This window comes from Canis lupus, chromosome 33 (assembly GCF_011100685.1).
Source record: "Canis lupus familiaris isolate Mischka breed German Shepherd chromosome 33, alternate assembly UU_Cfam_GSD_1.0, whole genome shotgun sequence".
In the NCBI taxonomy this organism is placed as follows: Eukaryota; Metazoa; Chordata; class Mammalia; order Carnivora; family Canidae; genus Canis; species Canis lupus.
Genome location: NC_049254.1, coordinates 23,394,210 through 23,412,527, shown reverse-complemented (window position 1 = coordinate 23,412,527; position 18,318 = coordinate 23,394,210). Strand labels below are relative to the sequence as shown.

Below are 18,318 nucleotides of genomic sequence, written 5' to 3'. Positions count from 1 at the left end.
CCCCCCCCCCCCCCTGCCCCGGGCCGCGCAGGTGCAGGTGGCGGGGCCGGGCCAGCTGCGCGCCGCGCCCGCTCCGGGGGGGCCGCCAGGCGTCGCGCTGGAGCCGCGGTTGCCCCGGAGACCGAGCGGCGAGTGGGCGGCGCGGAGCGGGGCTGCTGCGGGGCCTGGGGCGGGCGCGGGGCGGGCGCGGGGCGGGCCTGGGGCGGGCCTGGGGCGGGCGAGGCGGCCCCTGGGCGCGGGAGCTGCACTCGGCTCGGCCGCGCGTCCCACGGTCCCGGCCGCGGCGGGCGGAGCGGCTGCCCCAGGAGCGCCGAGGGCCCGGGCGGGCGGCGGGCGCGCTCCCCGCGGCCGCGGGATGACTCCTCCGGGCTCGCCGCTGGCGCCCCTGCTGCTCCTCTCCCTGCACGGTGAGTAGCCGAGCCCGCCGGGCCCGGGGCCGCCCCGCCCGGCGCAGGTGGCGCAGGTGTGCCCCAGGTGTGCCCCAGGTGTGCCCCAGGTGGCCCAGGTGTGCCCCAGGTGGAGAGGTAGCCGCCCCCGCCGCTCGGTCCCCGCATCCCCGACCCGCTGCCGACGCGCGGCGCTCTGCCGGTCACCCCGGTCACCCCCGGTCACCCCCGGTCGCTCACCGGGCGCGGCGCGAAACCGTTTCCGTGATCCCGCGGCTCCGGCAGCAACAGAGGTGCTTTGAGATAAAGGAGAAAACTTTAAATTCTGGCTTTACCGTGACCTTCAACTAGCACATGCAGCTTTCGCTGAGTCTGTGATCTTTGCTTTAAGAATAACTAACTGTACAGTGCGCTACACCATGTCCGAAAACACTGATTTTATTTTATTTATTAATTTTTTTGTGTGCTCTAGCTTCTTCCCCAAAGCATTTACAGGGGCTTACAGAAATGCACAATGTGCAACAGCGTTAGAACAGAAAGACTAAACATCTGTGTACTTTTCTTAGTTTTTTAAGAAAACTGACTTTCCACTCTCGATTTAATCTCTCTTGCATTTTATTTTTCCATCACTAGCCGTCCTGTTTAACTCTGATTTTCACCTAACACAGTGCCCTTCTGTGAGCGCACTGTCCTTGGAATCAAGTTTTCTGTCCCATTTAATTGATGAGATTTATTCCAAAGGTTTCATTTAAAGAGCAGGTTCAGTGATTTATGGAATATTGTGGTTAACCTTGTTTGTTTCTGGAGATACCAGTATGTTTCCCATAGTTTTGTGGCCTCACTTGAACTGATAATGTACCAGGGATCTTGAAGTAACTTCATGTTAGTTGACTTAAATTGTTCGAATTTATTTAGTAGGGGAGAAAGAAAGACAAAATTTTGCATACTTTTTCCGTAGATGCAAGTGAAGGAAATCATCAAAATTACAGAGAACTTTCCTAAAGTTCAGTAGATATATTTTTGGTGATGACGTGTAGACAATAATTAAGTGAACATGAGTACGTGCTAGCAAATTAATTTTGTCTGGTTACCCTTTTGAAGGGGCCGACATTTTTCTCTGTCCTACTTCTCTCAAGTGTGAAATAATTAGAGCTTTTTATACAATTCTTTGGCTATAACTGAAAATGTTTATAAATATTGCTATAAGAGCTGCTGAAGTTTTGGTAAAAAATATTCTTAACCTTCATCTATTACAATAAATGCTGCTCTCTTTTTGTAAGTAGCATTTGTGTATAGTTTGTTTTTGAATTATTAGGCAGTACTTCAAAGAGTGGATGTAATTTGCAGAAGCAGCCTTACAAGGTCATCTGATTTGTTTCCTTTCCTTCAGCAAAACTATTCCTCAGCTGTCCTAGGATGTTTTTAGAGACTTCCAAGGACAATTCAGCCTTCATGATAATCTATTCTGTAGAAGCACTTTTCACCCTCAGAAATGAACAGTTGTGTTCATTTGCTCAACATATATTTACTGAGCTCCCACTCTGGGGCTGGTGGAAGACAGGGATGCACAGGAGCTTGTTTGCAGCCGGTATGGAGTGTGCCTTTTTAAAACAGGCTGTAAGCATGCAAAATGATTCATGATATAAGGAATATATATATAAATACACACACACATATATATATGATTGCTATTTATTAATGGTGATAGCAAGGAAGACTTCATAGAAAAGTTTTCTGTAATCTGGACTTTAAGTTGGATTTGAATTGGCTGACATGGGAGTGGTTGGGCCTGCTTTCCTAGTCAGAGGAACAGCTTGGGTGAAGGATATGAAATGAAAAATACTGAGGCATATTCTTGAAAGGCCAAGTGTCTCGCTGCTAGAGCAGATGTGTGCAAAGGAGAAAGGGCTAAAAAAAGTAGTAAAAGAATAGTAGAGAGCCTTGAATGCTGAATTTGGGATTTATTCAGGAGGCCACGGTCTCCTTAAGATGGAGAGCGGAGGGGGGTGAGCAGCTGTTGTGTGCCTACTTGTGCCTAGCATAACAGTCCCCAGAGTATACTGTGTCCTGACTGCCATTAAGTTCTTGAAGTCAAAGACAAAGTTGTTTTGAATGAATTAGGGCTCATCCCTAGGACTTAGAATGAGGAGAAGGGGTGGAAACATGAGCAAAGTGACTTCATTATGAAGGAGGAAAAGAAATGGAATGCTGAGTAGATAACCGTTGTAGCGTTGGCCACTACGAAGGCATGATACACGAAAGGTAGAAACAGAGTCTTGCATTTTTGAAAGAAAGTGGATGTCAAGAGATTCCTGTTTTTATTTTTGTTTGAGTTTCTGTAGAGTAACTTCCAAGGGAATTTGGACTGAAAAGTTGGCTTCTATATAGTTTTACCAATGGGTTAGATATATCTGAAGTGGTTTTTTGTACTACTTGTGTAATTCCTTGAAATAGCAGTTACTTTCCAGAATCTGAGAAAATCCTGTAAAAAGAGAGATCACATGAAATGAAATGAAAATGAAAAGAATTATGAGCCTAAATGTTAGCATTCTGAAAAATTTCTTGTGAACTTTGATTCCTTAGTTCTAGCTTGAATTATGTAACTGCTTTGGAAGGATTCACTTTTTAGCAGAAAACCTGTCGTTTTCCCTACATGAAAGGTGACAGCCACTGGATGAAAATTTTAGAGAAATTAAGCTTAACACACTGTATATTCAATGTGGACTATTCAGGAAGCAATTTAAACATGAAATCACTAAGTGCTTCTAAAATGCTATGCTTAAGAACTGTTGTCAGGCTTAAGGTAATGATGCAATGGGTAAAGATCCCCACCCTCCCCACCCCCAAGTAACAGTATGTTGCACATTTTCAAATGGGTTTTCACACTTTGATAGTGGAAGCATTTATAATGAAAAGTCTCATTTGGATCTTCATACTTAAGCCATGTGATTTAGTGCCAAACAAGGTGATGTGCTGGTACACAAGATTCTTTAGCTGCAATGAGTCCTACAGAACAAGAGACTGGAAATACTAGCTGAGTTGAGGGGAAATTGTGGCACTCCCACTGAAATTCTCATCTTCCTTAGTTCATTTAGAATAGGGATTCTGAATTTATAGTTACCTACAATAGTGATATTTTAGGCAGTTGGAGGTAGGATTGCGGGATTTCTGGTAGCCCACTCACTTCAAGTATCCCCCTCCTTTGTTTGATAAGGACTGTCTGGCACTCAAATAGCTCACCCTTGGATTTTGAGAGCATCCCTCAGACCATCTGGAGGCTCTGATACCCTCCTTTAATCATAATTGAGACTAACTGGTTTCGGAGGGGTTGTCAGTTCTTGGGTGGTATTCAAAACGCCATATGAAAAAAAAAAAGAAAGAAAAAAAAAGAAAAAAACGCCATATGATTTGAACTGAATTGGGTCTTAAAAGTGGGAAGTTGTTTAGTTACTTATTAGTTAAACTGATCTTACTAAATTGTGGAAGGATTTTTTTTTTCTTTCTATTAAAGTTTGGGTAATTGATTCCCTCCATACTGGTTTCCTACCACCTAGAAAGAGCAGTTTACCTTTGTGATGATTTAAAAAAACATGAAGTTAGTCAAAGAAATAAAATCTGTTTCCTGATTTCACAAATGATAGACTCGGCCATTGACCTGGTACCAGTTCGTCTTCATCATTGTCAGATACCACATAGCTGGTATATGGTGTGACTCTGCGTCACATGTATTATAGGACGATCATATTTTAGCAAGTATCACTAAAATTTTTATGTTTATAAGAAAGATTAAAAAATACAAATTTGCCAATGTGAAAAAAAGCCTGTTCAATGAAAAGATTTTTTAGAAGAAGTCTAATTAGTGGTTTCCCTTCATTTAGCATTTTGATCTTGAGAAAGATAACAAACTGGGACACCTGGGTGGCTCAGTGGTTGAGCATCTATCTGCCTTTGGCCCAGGGCGTGATCCTGGAGTCCCTCATTGGGCTCCCTGCAGGGAGCCTGCTTCTCCTTCTGCCTGTGTCTCTGCCTCTCTCTGTGTGTTTCTCATGAATAAATAAATAAAACCTTTAAAAAAAAAAAAAAGAGAAAGTTAACAAATTGACAGTCTTAGATGCACACTTTTAGAAATGCATTGCCAGTAAAGAAGTTGAGATGCAAAAAAAAAAAAAAAAAAAGTTGAGATGCCAGAAGCCCTGAATTCAGGAAAGTCTTGTACTACCTAGAGTTCTTTGAAAGAATCCCATGTTCTCATTAATGTTGATTCTTTTCTGTCCTCTTTCCTTCTCATCTTCTTCCATTTTTATTTTATTATTATTATTATTATTTTATTTTATGATAGTCACAGAGAGAGAGAGAGAGGCAGAGATATAGGCAGAGGGAGAAGCAGGCTCCATGCACTGGGAGCCCGATGTGGGATTCAATCCCGGGTCTCCAGGGATCGCACCCTGGGCCAAAGGCAGGTGCCAAACCACTGTGCCACCCAGGGATCCCATCTTCTTCCATTTTGGAGAATGTTCTATCATTCTATAGCATCAGGGTCTTTTAAGGTAAATAACACCATTCATGGTTCCTTCCAATGATTTAACTCTACCTAGTTTGAGGATACATCACCCATGGAGTCAAGTAGGTCAACCCAAAAATCACCCTAGAAGCTGGGCATTGTTGAGGATATGTGAGAATGTGGACATAGTTTATGCTAGTATTTTCCCCTTGTTCCATGATGTCAACTCTATGATATAACTCGGTGTGTATATGTGTGTATGTGTACGTACACACATATGTATATATGTATGTGTGTACTTTCTCTAAAAGACATTATCATACCTGGCACAGAGTAAGTGCTCGTAGATACTTGAGAATGACTAAGTGAGTGGTTACTTATATAATTGCTAATCCTGTGTGCCTGGAGTACCCGAAAATAATGTTTTTTTCCCCCTTTTAAAGAAAAGTAATTTTTGTTAAGCATTTTTTTAGGGATTTGGTGAGACTGTATCAGCTTCAGTGTATCTTTAAACCTAAGTATGTATTTTGTGAAGCAGAGGTGATAGAGATCTATTTTCATAGACTTTTCAGATTCTATGACTTTGGAAATTAATTTAAAAATATAATACAGATCTTTCGAAACGGATTTTTAGCTTATTTTTAATCACAAGGCTTTGGAATTGTCTACATTTGAAATATTTTTTTCCTAAGGAATTTCTGAAGATGTTGCTCCATGCAGTAAGGAATGACCTTGGACTTTTGGGTGTTCACTTATAGCCATCAAGGTTCCCATTTCCGTGCCTTGTATTCTTCATCCTGAGGGCCTGTATGTCAAAACTAGTCTCCCAACGAAATAAAAACAAAAACAAAAAAGGGAAAAATTAGTCTCCCAAGAACAGAGATATAAAATAACACCTGTGTAGGGATGCCTGGGTGGCTCAGTGGTTGAGCGTCTGCCTTCAGCTCAAGGCAGGATCCCGGGATCAAGTCCCCCATCGGGCACCCCACAGGGGAGCTTGCTTTTCCCTCTGCCTAGGTCTCTGCCTGTCTCTCTGTGTCTCTCTTAAAAACAAAAACAACCTGTGTAGTCTAAGCTCAACACCCCCCTCCCCCATCACAGATAGATAGTACTGGACTTTGTTTTAGAAAAAGGAGCATTTAATTAGATGAGCCCTGTGTGGAGACATCATCGCCTGCTCCCAAGGGAGATTGCCAGTTGTCCTCTCCTCTCATTGCCTTGCCCTTTCCTGCAGTCTTCCATATTTCCCCCCAGAGTTTCTTCAGCTAGGATTTATTCCCTATGGACCATCCTCATAGTCTGTAGACACTCCTGAAATGTCATCAGTATTCTAATCATAGCTACATCCTCAACCACGTACTCAAAGGTGCCTTAAGGAACATCAGACATCTTTTTTTTTTTTTTTTATTGGTGTTCAATTTACTAACATACAGAATAATACCCAGTGCCCGTCACCCATTCACTCCCACCCCCCGCCCTCCTCCCCTTCTACCACCCCTAGTTCGTTTCCCAGAGTTAGCAGTCTTTACGTTCTGTCTCCCTTTCTGATATTTCCCACACATTTCTTCTCCCTTCCCTTATATTCCCTTTCACTATTATTTATATTCCCCAAATGAATGAGAACATATAATGTTTGTCCTTCTCCGACTGACTTACTTCACTCAGCCAGACATCTTTTTATAATACTTCATCTTTGTTTCCTTGTAGCAGGTCCATCATTACCTGTTATACAACTTTTGTCAGCGCCATGGTTCAGGGTCATTTGCCAGAACACAAAATACGGGGCAAAAAGTGAGGATAAAGTGTAGTAAGTGTCACTTGTTGCAGAACACATTGCAGTCAGGCTACATTTTAGGTTTTCATCGGGTGAGAAACCTTGTAGTACATTTCACTTATGCATATTGCCCGTGCGTAAATACAGATTGCCGTGCCAGCACTTGTTAGCCAAGACTTATGACAGTATGCAGAACATGTGAAGAATGTGTTAGCAGTGCAAAGATTCTCAAACTTTTGGCTTTGGGATTACTGGGGCCTTAAAGATTATTGAGGACCACAAGGAGCTTTTGTTTATGTGGATTATATCTATTAATATATACTGTATTAGAAATTAAAAGTAAGAACATTTAAAAGTATTTATTAATCAATTTAATAACAATAAATCCATTGTGTATTGACATAAATGATACATTTTCATGACAAGTAAGAATTTTTGCCCAAACCAAAAAATATTAGCAAGAAGAGTGGCAATATTCCACATTTTGGAAATCTCTTTAATGTCTGACTCATTAGAAGACAGCTGGATTCCCCTATCCGCTTCTGCATTCAATTTCTTATGATGTGTTTGGTTAAAATATGTGAAGACTGTCTGGCTTTACACAGCCATGTAGTTAGGGGTATTTTCATAGCATTTTCAAATAATTTCAGCTATTCTTTGATATTTACCAAAACTCAAGAAGTAATAGTTTCTTAAGGAGTGGCTACTGTGGGAAATTAGAAACCATGGCAATAAACATTTCTTGCTCTCTTATTTTAAAATCCATTGGTTTATCATGTGATTTGAGCGGATCTTTTATTCCTGTATGATTTTTTAGTACACTATACATTGATAATTTGGAAGATACAGATTCCTCAATACAGATTTTACAAATGTTGACATACATTGGATTGAATAATATAAACAAATCACATTTGTTAATATCACCATTGATCTTATCAGTGAAGTGATAGTCGTATTTTGTTCAGTGTTGAGAAAATGTCTGCCACATACCTCAGTCTGAATAATTGTGGTCTGTGAGTTGTTCTTTCAAGTGAAAATGCTGATCCCCCCAAAAGCAACTATCTTGTTCAGTTTTGTGCTCAAGGATTTGTATCAGGGCTTTTCCTTGGGACAACCATTTTCTTTGGTCTGCTGCATAAGTGAAATATGTTTCATATTGCCCATTTTGTCATACAAGATATTATAAAAGGTCAAGATTTAATAAAATCATTGTTATTGCTTCATCAAAGGCATTCTTTAGTGAAACTGGATTTTCTTTTTTCACTGTGAGCACATGATGGTGAAGGCCCAGTGCAGTGCCTGTGAGGACAGTTCGGTGCCACTATCCAGACAATGGTGGGGCACTGGCGGTTCGCTCACCACTGTGTCTGTACCATCAGCACAAATGTCAGCACAGGCAAAAGACAGATGACAGTTCGCCATTATTAAGAAAATGGTCTTTACCTCATGGATTTTCTGGAAGGATCTTGGAGACCCTGTTGGGTCCATGGAGTGTACAAAAAGGTGGTATACTATAAGGGAATGTTAGATTTTTTTTTTTTTTTTTAGAATTTTTTTTGAGACAAATGGCCAAAATTATTATATACTATGTAAGATGATATTAAATGGAGTATGCATTGATTGTTTAAACATAATAAACTCATTGAAGATTCTTTATTTTTGTATTTTATGTTTTTAATTACAGAAGTAACATTCTAGGCATAAAAATTCGAACAATGCAGAAGTGCTTAAGAACTGACTCATACCCTACCTCCACCCACGAAATTCTCTGGTTTTGCTGTGCACTGTTCCAGACCTTTTTCTAACGACAACAAAGTCTGCATGTACGTGTACTTTTTTTTTTTCCTTTTATGAGGATTTCTGTGGATCGCATAGAGGATCAGTCATTTATTTGCATTTTTTGGAGCTTTTGTTTGCCCTCGTTACCTAAAATCTAGGTTCAAAATTCAATTGTTTGATTGCACTTAGTAGGAAAGTAATCATAGCTACTAGGTAGAAAGTGTTTGTGTGTGTGTATTTTGTATGTGACTAACCACCACCATGCCATCAGATAATTTTTCATGAATTACTCATATTGTGTTTTAAGTCAATTTTATTGAAGTATAATTAGATTTTGGTAAGATGCTCCTATTTTGAGTATAATATTAGAGAGTTTTGATAAATTTATGCACCTGTGTAAGTGGAGTCAAATGTAGAAATTTCCATCACCGGAAAGAAAAAGCTCCCTCAGGTGCCTTTGCAGTTAACTCCTCCACTCTTGGGTCTAGTCAAATGTCGATTTGTTTCTGTAAGCATACATTAATTTTGACTGTTCTAACTTACCTAAATGAAATCATAATTATTTGTGCTTTGAAAAGTACAGACTTCAGGTTTTTTATTTAAAAGATCCACGTTCATTTTAAGTTAAACAGTACGAAGCAGGAGAAAAGAGTATTTCAACATAACATTCTAAACCACACCATCCAGATGTGTCCATTTTAATATTTGATGATTATGATTTATTTCTTGATAAATCTAGGTAGATTTCCATCATTTGGAATCGTTTCAGTGCTTACTTTGTCTTCTGAATTAGTTCATGTTTTCACTGCCTTTTTCTATTCAAATTGAAGGAGAGTTTGTATACATATATTATTGAGTCAAAATATCTTTCCTAGAATTTGTTAGAAATTACTCTCCATTTTCTGGCAATGACTGTTGCCGTGGTGAAGTATGAGATCAGGCTAAATTTAATTTTTCTCCCTTGAGAGTGATTTACTTTTTGTACCTGGATGTCAAAATCCTTTATCTTTATGGTTCGCTAGGTTAACCACAGTTTATCGTGATGTGCTTGTTTTTATCCGTTTTCTTCTGTGAGATATTATATCTTTTCAATATGCCTACTCACATCTTCCTGCATTTCGAATCTATTTTCCTGTATTGTGTTTCTGGGTATTCCTGTGTTTCCTATCTTACATTTGTTATCACAGACACTATGTGTTAAATTATTTTTTTCTCTTCTATGTAATTTATTTAAAAAATTTTTGACTCAGTTTATTTAAACTAAACCCAATTCACTCACTTCTCTTATTTTTTAAAAATAACGTCATAAATATTGTCCTATAATTTATTTATAAAACATAACAATTTAATATGGGTATTTTTCTGCATCTGTCATATGGATATACCCCTCATTCTTTTTAATGACCATTTAGTATAGCATAGCATGTATTTGCCATAGTTTATTTAACTATTTCTCCATCGTTGAACATTTTATGTTGTTTCGGATTTTTTTTTTTTTTTTAAGTAGGCACCATGCCCAGTGTGGAGCCCAACTTGGGACTTGAACTTGTGACTCTGAGATCAAGACCTGAGCTGAAATCGAGTCAGACATTTAACTGCCTGAGCCATCCAGTCACCTCTGTTTCTTGTTTTTTGAGATTAGTGATGTTGTAGTGAACATCTTTTTTTTTTTTTTTAAGATTTTATTTATTCATGAGAGACACACACAGAGGCAAAGACATAAGCAGAGGGCTGGAAGCAGGCTCCCTATCCGGGGGCCCGATGCAAGACTCGATCCCAGGACCCCGGGATCATGACCTGAGCCAAAAGCAGATGCTCAACCACTGAGCCACCCGGATGCCCCTGTAGTGAACATCTCTGTATATATATAATCTATACGTTTGTGTAGGTATTTCTTCAGTTTGTCTTGCCCAAAGTGGAATTATTTGGATGTAATCATTTAACATTTGGGGGGAGATAACAGTATTATGTGGGCTTTGTATAGTCAGACATATTGGGTTTAAATTCCTGACTTACCATTTATTTGCTCCATGATTTTGAGAATGTTTTAATGTCTGAGTTTGAGTTTGATTATCTGATACAGTGGAGATGGCCTTCGTTAAGAAGTACTAAATTAAATGACACATCTCAAATGGGTCTAGCATCAAAAAAAAAAAAAAAAATGCTTGGTTAGTAACAGTTACTAGGATTATAAGGACTGGTCAGCCCCAACTTGAATCAGAAGTTCTGTATGGGGAGTACCAGTGGGAGGCGTGGCCTGGGACACATCCTAGCAGTTCTCCAGGCCTGCTTTCATTTACAAAATGAGGGAGTTGAATAAAGTAATCTCTTGTTCTTTTCCAGCTCTGTAATCTCATGATTCTTTGATGTGGCATCCAAGTATTAAAAATACTGGCAATAAAATAAACTGGAGAGAATATATGGCTGGCTTTAACATATTCACAAGACTTGCCCTATAATAGTTACTCGATTTTCCTCTCCTCCCCCATAAATATAATGCAACTTTCTTTAATTCTAGGAATTAAAATCATCCTCATCTGTTACAGAAAGATTACAAAAATTGGTTTCAAATATAAATCTTATTTTATATTTTATTTTAAAATTTATTTTTTGCACTTTGGTTCAGGCTATGTACATACCTATTCTCTTAAATCCTTTATATCATAGACAGATCTTGTATGTGTCAGGGGAGGGTCAGTGGTAAGCAGACTATAAATATGACAGAAATTTTTTTTTTTTTTTTTTTTTTTTTTACCACAGTCACTGACTGTATTCTGGTCCTTTGTCTTGATTTCTATGACTTCTCTCTGCTTTTTTCTCGTAATGACTCTTATTTGTCTCAGCCAGGCATAGGTACCTAAATTTTATCTGTATGAGATTATATGACAAGTACAGATATTTTCACAGTGCTATTGTTGATTAAAAGTGGGAAGCCTGTGGACTTTTTTTAAAAAGATTTATTTATTCATTTATTTAGAGAATGAGCTCGAGCAGGGGGGAGGGGCAGGGGGAGAGGGAAGAGAGAGAATCTTAGGCCCACTCTGCACTGAGTGTGGAACCTGATGTAGGGCTGGATCTGGATCCCACAACCCTGAGATCACGACCTGAGCAGAAACCAAGAGTCGGAAACTCAACTGACTCAGCCATTCAGGCGCCCCAAGCCTGTGAAGTTTTAAAAAGATGAAAACCAGGGAGTTTTAGCAGGGAGATAGTGATATGTAAATGGAAAGCTTTGGAGGGTTTGGTTAGGGCATGTCTGGATTCTAACTAGATTTTATGTCACTAATGGTGTTCCCCAGCTGTTTTCTTTGCATTTTAATGGAAGAAGATTTTTTTAAAGTATGTTCTATTTTATTTATTTTCACTTATTTATTTGCAGATGTATTTATTTGAGAGAGACAGAGATATTTTATTTATTTTTATTTATTTGCAGATTTATTTATTTATTTGCGAGAGAGAGAGACAGATAGTGACAGTAAGAAAAGTACAAGCCGGGAGCAGAGGGAGAAGCAGACTTCCTGTTGAGCGGGGAGCCCAGTGTGGAGGGCTCGATCCCAGGACCCTGGTCATGACCTGAGTTGAGGGCAGGCGCTTAACTGACTGAGCCACCCAGGTGCCCCGACAGGATTATTTTTATACAAAGCCAGGTAGTCTCCAAAATTGGCAAGAGTTGGTCACACCTGAGATTCTAAGCTCTCTGCCTACTGTGTTATCTTGGTAAGTAAAGTTTGTTTTCAGATCATTACATTTTTTTTTCCAAAATATTTACAGTAATTTACACATGATTCGTTTTCCTGAGTATATTTTCCAAAATTGTGACTTTTAATTCTTCTAATTCATGATCTCAGTGTCCTCAGAGCAAGGCATGTTTTAGTTGCCCTTTGATCAATCTGCATCTCTGGTTTCCATCTTAACACTTACACTTCTTTGGACAGATTAATTATGCTCCCCCCTACCCCTTCCTCCCTGGTTACTTCCAGTTCAAGGGGTTCAGTTGTCTTTCTCGTTAGTAAGAACGTGTAAGGCTGTGAGCCACAGGGACCTGGACCAGCACGGTCTCTTAGAGCCTTTAATTCCATAATGTCCTTGATCTGAGGAAGCCGCTCGGTAATCTCTTCACAATTTCCATGACCGAGCCATCTGCCTGCATTAAAATAAATCAAATCTGCTTACTCCTTCAGTGTCTAGCAAATATTCTATAAACTGATGATAATGGAGACCATGGACACAAAAATAATTTGCAATCTTGAGCATTTCCTCTGAATTCTCAGCTCAGATTCTCTCGACATAGTGGATGCCAGCTTTCTCTTTGACTTAAGTAAAGGGTGGTGGAAGCTTTTCCTCTAGTCCTTTGATGACTGTTATCCCAAGCTTGGCAGGGGAACTAATTCAGCTTTTCCGTATCTAGATGAACCACAAAAACTTTCCTTGCCCCTCTGCGTCATACATAGCGGCTAATTAGGTAAACACACATAGATGTTTAATTTTGTATTTGGCAGTTTGCATGGATGCTGTGTGTGTGTGTATGTATATATTTAGATCTCAAGCAGACTGATTTTGTGTTGGCACAAGCTTCCACTCTTGGGCAGACTTTGAGTGTGTGGACTATGGTGGCGTCATGCTGTATGAGGGAGTGCGTGACCCCGGGGCCTGTTCTTATGCAAAATAGTTTATTTTTTCACCTCTGAAAACCCCTGAATCTTTAGCATATTTCTACTTAGTATCCTTTTTTTTTTTTTTTTTTTTTTAATTTATTTATTCCTGGAGACACAGAGAGAGAGGCAGAGACACAGGCAGAAGGAGAAGCAGGCTCCATGCTGGGAGCTCGACGTCGGACTCGATCCCAGGACCCCGGGATCACAACCTGGGCCGAAGGCAGATGCTCAACCACTGAGCCACCCAGGTGCCCCTTCTTGGTATTCTTATCTTCACCTTCCTTTCTTTCCTCTGCATCTTCAGTAATTTTTATCCTTATCATTTTAAGTTTACATTATCCTGACAGTTTCCTGGCTGATGTTTACTTCACCTTTCTTTGCTTTGATCCACCCTTTGCTTTCTGCAAGGTTGCTTTTCTGTCAAACACTGCTTTCAGTAAGTATATCCCTCCCTTCCTTCAACAACAAAACACGAGCTCAAAAACCTTGAAGGATAAATTCCGAACTTTTCATAAAACATCAGCGGTGCCCTCCGTGGCATTCTGCTCTTCCCAGCACGTGCCCAGCACCCTCTGCCATTCTGGTCCCGTCTTCCTCTTCAGCTCTGTTGCTCACATTTCCCTCCTCTGCTGGTTGATCTGAAACACGTCACGTCCTTCTCTCCATATATCCGTACTCCTGCCCTTGCAGGCCCAGCCCAGCCTGTTTGCTCCGAGACGGACCGCCTTGCGTTCTGCCCCGACCCCTGTGTAGGGCCTGGCTTCCTCTCAGTCTCCTAGGCCGGGGCAGTTCACACTGCTCCTGTGGTAGTGCCTCCAAACTGCAGTGCCTCGTGCTCTTACACTTTCTTGCACACTCCAGAGGATGAGCACTCTGCTCTGCACATGGCAGGTGCCGGCTTTGTCCAGTGAGTGGATGAATGTGAAATCTTTGCTCTCCGCGCCTTTGATCGTGTATTAGGTAATGGACAATCTGTTTCTCTCATTTCACAGGAAAGAATTGAAATTCTGTATGTGAAATTGAGATAATTGAGTTATGCCGGTAAATATTAAAGTGGTTTTTTTTTGTTTTTTTGTTCTTTGCGAGAGCATAGACATTTCTCGCTTTCAAAGAATGAAAAAAAAAAAGATTCTTTTATGTGGTGGATTGAATTCGCATTTCATTTGTGCTCCAGTTTTGAAACGGTTAATAGTTTCTCACCCTTTTTCTTTACATGTGCTAAGTTTACGATAGCTTCTATCTTCTAACATGCTTCTGCTGCCTTTCTCTGATTCATACTTTGTTCATTCCACTGAAGAGCATGGACTTATATTGAGTCAGGGTTTTTTGATTATGCTGTATTTCAAAGTTGCTGTATTTATTAGAATAGGCAATAGTGGCAGGAACTAATTTTTTTTAAAAAGTGTAATATATACACAAAATAGTATAAAAATCTTGAGAGTATTACTTAATGAATTTGAGTGAGTGAACTTGTGTAACCAAAGACAGCATTGCACACACCCTGTGGACTCCCAGTACCCCTCTCAATCCCTAAAGGTAGCCAGTTTTTTATTTCTAACACTGGAAACTAGTTTGCATGTTTTTGAAATTTATGTAAATGGAATCATCCATATTCATTAATGTACTCTTTTGTTTCTGGCTTTTAAAATCCAACATTGTTTATGTGATTTATGCACATTATGTATGGCTGTGGTTTCTTTACCTTCATTATAGTATAGCACTTTATCGTGTAAATATACCATGATACTGACCTACCCATCCTACTGCTGATATACTGTAGGTTTTCTCCAGTTTTGGCCTACAATAAATAATGCTGTGGTGAAGATTCTTGGCCATGTGTTCTGAGCAAATCAGAGTGCATTTCTGTTAGGTGTTACACTTAAGAAACAGACTGTGTATATTCAGCTTTAGTAGGTACTGCCATTTTTGCTCAAAGTAGTTGTGTTGGTCTTCATGCCTACTAGCAGTGTCTGAGAGTTGTTTTCTCTGAATCCTTGTGATCGATTTAATTTAGCCATTACGATGGATGATTGTGTATATGTGTAAGCATTTTGCTGTTCCCGGATTATTCATAAGGTTGCTCACCATTTCCCCTTTTACTGGCCACTTTAGATATCTTCCTACATGAGTTGTCTTCTCAAGTCTTGCCATTTTTTTTAACAGCTTTATTAAGATAAAATTCACATGTCACTTAAAGTATACAATTCAGTGGTTTTTGATATATTACATTATGAATTTTACAATTCAGTGCTTTTGGTGTGTCATTAATTGTTAAGAATCATGGTAAAACAACATGAAATTAATTATTTTAACCAATTTTAAGTGTACGAATCAGCAGCATTAAGCATATTCACAGTGTTGTGCAATGATCATCAATATTTCTAAAACTTTTTCATCATTTCAAACGAACTATAAACAGTAAGCAATAACTCCCCATTTGCCTCTTCCCTCAGGCCCTGGTAACCTCTGGTCCATTTATATTTCTATGAATTTGCCTATTTTAGGTACCTCACATAGGTAGGATCATACAGCATTTGTCCTTTTGTGACTGGCTAATAGCACGATGTTTTGAAGGATCATCTACGAGATAGTGTGTATCAGGGATTCATTCCTTTTTATGGCAGAATGATATTTCATTGTTATATTGGTATATTTTGTTTATCCATTTACTTATTGATGAACCCCTTGGGTTTTGCCAGTATGTATGTATGTATATGTATGTGTGTGTGTATGCACATATACATATATGTGTGTGTATATGTGTGTATATATATATATATACACATATACACACACATATTTTTGGGGGGAGTGGGGAAGATTTATTTATTTGCATGCATGAGCAGGGGGAGGGGCAGAGGCAGAGAAAGAGCATCTCAAGCCGACTCCTTGCCCAGCTTGGAGCCCCTACACTGGGCTTGATCCCAGGAACCTGAGATCAGGACTTGAACTGAAATCAAGAGTTGGACGCTTAACTGACTAAGCCACCCAGGCACCTCTGCCAGATTTTAAAATTAGAGTCTGTGTGTCTTTTTTTCTCCCTGATTTGTATGGGTTTTGAAGTGTTTGTGGGAATACTGGCACTCTATTGGTTACATGTGTTGCAAAAATCTTCTTTTACTCTCTTATTTTGATGTCCTCTTAAAGAGCAGTTCTTGATTTTAATTAGTGCATGTTAACAATTTTTCCTTTTTGACTAGCACTTTCTGTGTCATGGCTAAGAATTTGTTTCCTGCCCCAATGTCAAAAAGATATTCTTTGTTTTCTAGAAGCTGTACTGTTTACCTTTTATATTTTGAGCTACAGCCTACCCAGAATTGATCTTTTTGGTGTGTGATGAGAGTTGGGAGCCAGGCACTAAAACTTACTTTTTGTAGTGGTTTACCCATTGATGTTTATGTCCAGTCTTGTTGCCTCCCTAAGTTCTTTGATACAGTCTTACATTTCATCTTACCTTCAGGGTCTAGTGCAATGCCTTGAATGTGGTAAGTCATCGGTAAATGCTTACTGACAATAGTCAAGTCATATATCTTCATTTCTCAAAAGAAGGGACCCAACCAGCATGCTGTGAAATCGGACTTTATCTGTAAATAGTATTCATTTCCTCTTTACAGCATTATTTTCTCCGCTTTTTTGTTTTTCGGCTTGTTGTCTCCCTCTTTCTCCCCTGTTGCATCTGCCCACCTATTATCATCATCTCTTGCTTCATCATCTGGAGCTGAGGTTACCTTCTGAATCTCATCATCTCCATTTTGCCATTAAATAGTAATTTCCTTTAAAAATAATAATTTTAGGGACACCTGGGTGGCTCAGTGGTTGAGCATCTGCCTTTGGCTCAGGTCATGATCCCCGGGTCCTGGTATTGAGTTCCTTGTCAGGCTCCCCGCATGGAGCCTGCTTCTCCCTCTGCCTGTGTCTGTGCCTCCCTCTCTGTGTCTCTCATGAGTGAATAAATAAAATATTTAAAAATATAAAAATTTAAAAAAGTAGAATTTGTTAAAAATAAATAAAAAATAAAAATAATAATTTTAGTGGCATAAAAGCCTTTCCTATTGTTGGGTGCCTTGCATCTCAACAGCACCACTTTACATTTGTTTTGTACAAGGAGTTTGAACTTATGGTTCAAAAATAGTTTCCAGAGAAGGCACAGAAATTTTATGCAAAATATAGTGTTGTATGCATTTAATTTTTTTTCTTTATCCTAGTGGAGAATATCTCAACTTTTAAAAAGTATATCCCTTCACTTTGCAATAAGCTATTGAGAAACCCCACTCTGTGTATACCACTGTGTTAGGCATTGTGGGTTAGGTGGAATATTTAGTATGGTACCCGGTCTTGAGGAGCTTAATACATGTGTAACTATAATTGGAGTTGTAAGCACACTTATAATTTGGAGATTTATGTGAATCAGAGAAGCAGTAATTGTGGAACACTTGTCAGATCGTGTGAGAAAACAGAAGTGCAGCTCTGCAGTAGTTAAAATGTCAGATGCAAGAAGATAGAGCCAGGTAGTGAGTGGCCTTGTGTGCTGCCTGTTTCGTCTTTATCCCACCCAGCCTATGAGGCAAATCATCCTTGTTACTTTGGTATCAAGCAGTTTTTAAGGAAAAACAAAACAACAACAACAACAACAAAAGAAGTGTCTGTTATGCTCCAGGAATCTGGTGGTAGAAAGATGAAAAAAAGAGTTGGATTTAGTCCTCAAGACTCCACAATTTAGTCTAAAAGCCAGACATGACTCAGCTTATTCTGATACCACGGAACTCTTGTGGTATGAGGGAAGTGTTGTCTCCTGTTGAACCCACATGCTTGTTCTGACCAATCCATTCCATTTCCCTGGGTGGTCTGGTTCTTGGGGTCTGCAAGTCCTGCACTGGCTACTCTGAACGTGTGCTCGAGCACTGACCTGGATGCGGTGGCAGAAGCAGGTAGAGTCTGAGGCAGCGCTCCTGGCTCCATGGGGCCTTCCTTGAGGTGTGTAAGAGACCTGATAGTGTATGTGTGTCCTGGGGCGGGGACCTAGAGAAGCCTGAGCTTAGAATGAAGGAGTCTCTGCACATATGGCCTTTAAGATCAGAGACCAATAGCTGGGACCATTGTATGAAGACGGGGACCGGCACGTACTCACCCCTGTCCCCCATTCAGCACCACCACAACTACCACCAGAAAGAATGCCCCACACAGGACCAGTTGTAACCTACTGGCTACCACTCTGGAAGT

General features: G+C 39.9%; 1 protein-coding gene across 7 annotated transcripts in view; it reads left to right on the top strand.

The window, feature by feature from the left end:
- IGSF11 (immunoglobulin superfamily member 11) overlaps positions 1-18,318 on the top strand; it is a 184,579-nt gene that overhangs the window by 59,279 nt on the left and 106,982 nt on the right. Inside the window, exon 1 of one of the 7 annotated variants that reach the window (XM_038582919.1) lies at positions 293-407. The exons of 5 other annotated variants lie outside the window; for them this stretch is intronic. In XM_038582919.1, coding sequence (XP_038438847.1) covers positions 356-407 — 52 coding nt within the window. In that variant the 5' untranslated portion in view covers positions 293-355. Of the gene's footprint in view, positions 1-292; positions 408-8,354; positions 8,488-18,318 lie in introns of those variants that run through there. One more of the 7 variants, XM_038582923.1, reaches the window with a different exon arrangement.